The sequence below is a fragment of the Juglans microcarpa x Juglans regia genome, chromosome 4S (assembly GCF_004785595.1).
Source record: "Juglans microcarpa x Juglans regia isolate MS1-56 chromosome 4S, Jm3101_v1.0, whole genome shotgun sequence".
Lineage (NCBI taxonomy): Eukaryota > Viridiplantae > Streptophyta > Magnoliopsida > Fagales > Juglandaceae > Juglans > Juglans microcarpa x Juglans regia.
The window spans coordinates 602,009-607,340 of NC_054601.1; the positions used below are offsets into that span (position 1 = coordinate 602,009).

Here is a 5,332-nt window from a genome sequence, read left to right on the forward strand (position 1 = left end):
GATGTGCGTGTTTAGATTTGAGAGTTTGAAAATGCCACAGCGTAAACAACATGTACAGTTTATCAACAACCAACCACATCTCTAAACACCGTCTGTAATAGCAATCCTTGCATATATTTTTTTTACTGAATTTTCGGCCCATCTGATTTCGTTTTCCTCTCCACAAATTTTGATGCAAATGAGTTGGGAGCTGTAATGCGAAGAGCTTGAAGGAGAAGATTTAAGATAAAAGTTTCTAAGTTTTAATTAATAATTTTCTTAGAAAGCGGTATTGTAGTACATAGTCAATAGGAAGAACATGTTTATCAACTGGGATCTTTGAATTAACATTTTACACCTCCAATACAAAATTAATGAAATTTATTATAATATTTTAACCATGTTTTGGGTTTCTTATATAATTCTTAGCGTCTTCGAACCCACAGTATTAACTAGCCCAGTCTTTACTAGCCGGGGAATTGCAATAGCATTTACACTTTAAATAATTGTATTACATAAAATGAAGTGAGTTATGCTATATACTATACTATGTTCTCATCCCACTTCCGTCCTACTATGCTGATACACGGCGGTACCTGTCAACCACAAGATCAATTCTTATTTTTCAAATTGACATATTCAATGATTAAAAGTTCCGAACAGGGGCGGATATCTTACTACCAACCTTTATATACATTAGCGTCGATACGAATGATGTGATTCCCATACCATTCAATTTGAACATGGATGATCACACCCCACATCCATCTACTGCAGTTAGGATAAAAAAAAACATCGGTGAAAAGCCAATTTAAGCATACATAAATATAAAATGAACCCCAACACCTTAATTTAATCAGAAAATGATGGATAAAATGTACAAGTATCTTCTAAAGATGATTTTCAACAGTGCATTTCAGTTTTACGAGGAGAGTTAAAAAAAGTAGTACCTTGCATACCTCAAGAACTGTGAACTGCAGGCATGTATAATTCCGAGCACAATGAAGTCAGGACTGATTAGGAAGCTGCGCAATTGTTCCCATGTTGGGGCTGCAACCACCTGCCATCATCTTTTTGTAGACTGTGTAAGCATGGTCTGGAGTTCCTGACGTACTATATCCTCTAATGAGGGCATTATAGGTGAACACATCGGGCTCAAGACCTAAAAGCTGTAGTTCTTCATACATCTTCCCAGCTTGCTCCACCATTCCAACAATCCCAAGATTGAGGATTAATGAATTGTAAGTGTAAAGATCAGGAGTAATGCCTTTATGCCGCATTTCATTGAAAAGAGAGAGAGCTTCTTCTACTCTCCGTGATCTTCCAAGTCCACTAATGATAAGATTGTAAGAGACCAGGTCAGGATCAATGCCGGTCACCTTAAGTTCCTCAAAGTAATGCAAAGCTTCGTCAACTCTCCCTGCCAGGCACAAGCTATCCACGAGAATGGTGTAAGACTTCAAGTCCGGTCTTATTCCTTCTTTGACCATCCTCTTAAACAACTCGCAAGCAGTTTCCAGGTCACCAGCTTTCCCAAAACCATTAATGAGAATATTGTAAATAGCACAGTTGGGCTTGCATCCATAGCTGAGCATCTCTTCAAAGAACTGCATTGCTTCCTCCAGTCTTCCTGACTTCAAAAGTCCGTCTAGGAGAGGGCCATATGTACAAGGTGTGGGAGAAAAATCACCACTTATGAGATCATAGTATAAATCCATAGCCTTTTCTAAACAACCTGTTTTTACAAGACCAGAAATCACTATATTATGAGTTATGGTGTTAGGCTCGCAACCCAAGCAATGCATCTCTTTGTAAAGGCCAAGAAGTTCATTGGTCTTCCCAGCTTTCCCATGGGCATCAAGAAACAAATTGTATGTGAAAACATCTGGGGCACAACCAATTGTCTTCATCTCCTTAAAAAGATCCCAGGCTTTTCCAGTACTCTGGATTTCAAGAAGCCCATCAATCAAGCAATTATATACTTCTAGTGTTGGATTAATTCCCAGATTTTTCATGAACTTCACAAATAAATTATGTGCATCAAGAGCTTTCTTACGCTCACACAAAAAGACAATCAAAGGTATCAATACTGACCCATCTTGACAAATCCCATTGCACACCAGTCTTTCAGCAAATAATGTGGCTGCATCTATTTTGGCTTCAGTCAAAATCCCTCCCACTAAATCTCCCCAAAAAGGCCCATCTATTTTAACCCCAACTCGACATACAAAGTCCTCGGCAATCTTTAAAGCATCTTCGATCCGACCATCCTTTACAACACCAGGAAGGAGGGTGCACAAGGTCACACGATCTGGATACAACAATTTCTTCATCTGATGGAAGAACCAGAACGCATCACCAACTCTGTTTTCTTTAACTAATCCATCAATTATAGTGTTGTAAGTCAAAACGTCAGGACGACAATTAGTTGTCGTCATTTTAGAAAGTGTTTTCAAGGCCAAATGAACCTCTTCGTTCTTGCAAAGACAGTCCATGAGTGTGTTGAAAGTTACCGTATTTGGAGGACACCCCAGCACAGTCATGCTCTCAAACAACTCAATAGCTTTCTCGACTTGACCGTTCTTCCCTAGTCCAGATAGTATTGTGTTGTAGGTCACGACTGTAGGAGCAAGCTTCATGTCCTTCATTCTGCAAAACATTTGCCACGCTTCATCTACTCGATTAGCCTTGTAAAGTGTGTCGATCAAAGAATTAATTATAATAACATCAGGTTCACACCCATTTTCCATCATATCAAATAGTAATTTAATGGCTTCATCTACTTGACCCACCTTACTGTAGCACTTCATCATCATGTTGTAAGTTATTGAATCTGGAACAAGCCCACTAATTTTAAGCCCATTAAAAATATCTTTCGCCTCTTCAAGCCTACCCATTTCAGCAAGGCTATACAAAGATGTGTTACAGGCAACAAGATTAGGAACAATTCCTCTAATTTTCATTTGCTTAAACATCTGAAGAGCTTCGCTGGGATTGCCAGACTTTCCGTAGTAGTCAATGAATAGGATATATGTAAAAGCAGTAGGTTCAACACCCAGAGCTCCCATATCATTGAAAAGTTTCAACGCTTCATCCAACCTACTTACCCTCAAAAGTCCACAAATCAATACATTGTATGTGTGAAGATTTGGTGAGATCCCTTGCTTATCCATAACATCCAACATGCCAAATGCCTCGTCGAAATTCCCAGCTTTGCATAAGGCATTAACAAGAATGGTAAAAGTAACCACATCAGGAGCATAACCATCAACTTCCATTTCACTCCAAATTTCTTTCAATGTATCCAAGTCTCCACAGTCACTAAGCTTGTCCAGCAAAGTAATGTAGGTTACACGATCAGGTTTATGACTGGAAGCTTTCATCTTTGCAAATAATTCTTTCGCATTATCAAGTTTCCCTGCATTACAAAGAGCATCTATGATAACCGTATAAGTAATAACATCAGGCCCACATCCCTCATCCTCCATTCTCTTCAGAATTGCATTTGCTTCATCAATTTTCCCAGCTCTCCCAAGTGCCCTAATGCATATAGTGAACGTGTATATATTAGGCCTCAACCCCAAAGTTTCCATCTCTTTCAATAAATCCATTACAGTTTCAGTATCCCTTCTCTTCCCCAATGCCACCATAAGCGCCGAGTAAGTCTTTAGGCTGGGCTTAATCCCTTCGGAAACCATACCTCTATAAACCTCCAAAGCCTCCCTACAAAACCCAGATTGAAGGAGCAAATGGATCAACCCATTATATGAATATGCATTCAAAACAAACCCAGCTTTTCGCATCTTTACAAGTGCACTTGGTGCTTGCCGAATTCCCCCTCTTATGTAAAGGCCTTTAAAAATAGTCAAATAGGTCTTCATGTTCCTGTTAATGATTTGCTTTTGCATCAAATCAAACACAAGAGCCATATCCCCTACCCTCCTATGAATCCTCAAAACCTCAAGCATGAAATTGCACGTTTCAGTGGTGTGCACAACACTAGGCAGCTGGGCAACATAGTTAAAGTAGGAAAAAGCACATTTTGGGTCCGAAATCGATTTTAAAACCCCAATAAATTCCTCAGAAGACACTGCTTTGTTGGGCTTCCCCTTAGCCACCACCACCCCATCTGGACTCTTCATCACAAACCCACAAAAACCCACAAGCTTTCTCCTATGCTTCTTCCAGTTCACCGTAGAGCCACTAGGCAAAGCCTTCAAATGTCTACTACTTCTACCTCCTACTGACCCATTGTGGCTTAAACCATATATCTTACTATCAGTAAAAGCACAAGCATAAGCGATACCCGTACAGAAAATACTTGAAGAGCAGAGGATTACCACAGCCATGAAGAGATTATTAACATATAAAAAAAATGAAAGAACATAAGCAAGTAGATCCTAGAAATTAGAAATGAACTGGTCTGTGCATTTTTTATGACTGCTGAATTGCTTGTGAGAGCGAAATTACATGGAGATATACGAGGTGGCTTGTACTGACCTGTATCACTTAAGGCGAGAGAGAGAGAGAGAGAGAGAGAGAGATGCTAGGTAGAAGATGAGATTGGCTATGGTAAGAGTGGGGATTAGCTAGGAACTCCGTGGCCACGGACTTTGAGTTTCTGTGGCTGGGTTGCTGGGTACCTATGGATATTTTTTCCAAGCTCGTCAAATCGTCATGCAGGAAATCCGTAATCGTACGCACGGTAAAAGTTGGCTTTGTAAGTTTGCAACTTCGTTTTTGCCGGTCGTCAGATATGATACGCACAGTACGCAGACTAATTAAATTACGATAAAATATTCTAATTTAAATGAAATAAAGAGTATTTCTATCTCATTTCTACAAGTTGAGGGTAATGTCTATGAATGGTACAAGTGTCGTATAATTTTTTAAAAGAAATATAGTCCATCATTAAAAAAATTAATCGATTCATTGGATTATAATTACGATAATATCTTATTACAACTGCAGCTGTTAATTAACGTTTTCATAACAGGAAAAAGAAAAATAAGATATTCGTTTCAAAAATATCTTCCTATATCTTAAATGCGTCTATAAGATGAACAGTAATGAATAATTCTAAATATTCACCAGCGTCCAGCGTCTTTCTTTTGATATCTCGTTACTTTGTACGAAATTTTTTTCCATTCAGTCACAATTTTACTCCTTTGTTGAGTCTCAAATATCTAGTTAGCATTAATGTATTATGGTGTGACAGTCAAAATATCTGGCCTATTGATAGAAGGGATGGAATGCAGAGGCATTCCGTGGTTTTCTAGTATCTGCAGAACTTTCAGACTCAACTGGAGGAAGAAAAAAATTCTCCCGTGCTGTTTGAGAATTCTTCTTCTGA

The 5,332-nt window shown here is 38.7% G+C and overlaps 1 protein-coding gene across 2 annotated transcripts; it reads right to left on the reverse strand.

Moving 5' to 3' along the window:
- Positions 1–464: 464 nt before the first annotated feature.
- Positions 465–4,647, reverse strand: LOC121263682 (pentatricopeptide repeat-containing protein At4g31850, chloroplastic). Of its 2 annotated transcripts, none has more exons than XM_041166713.1 (3): positions 930–4,647; positions 665–750; positions 465–575 (listed from the first exon to the last, which is right to left on the reverse strand). In XM_041166713.1, exon 1 carries the CDS (start codon positions 4,326–4,328, stop codon positions 987–989), a length of 3,342 nt encoding a protein of 1,113 aa, XP_041022647.1. In that variant the 5' UTR covers positions 4,329–4,647; the 3' UTR covers positions 465–575; positions 665–750; positions 930–986. The 2 variants fall into 2 exon arrangements, with proteins under 2 accessions (XP_041022647.1, XP_041022649.1); XM_041166715.1 differs by having other exon boundaries at positions 471–575; positions 939–4,647.
- Positions 4,648–5,332: the final 685 nt, after the last annotated feature.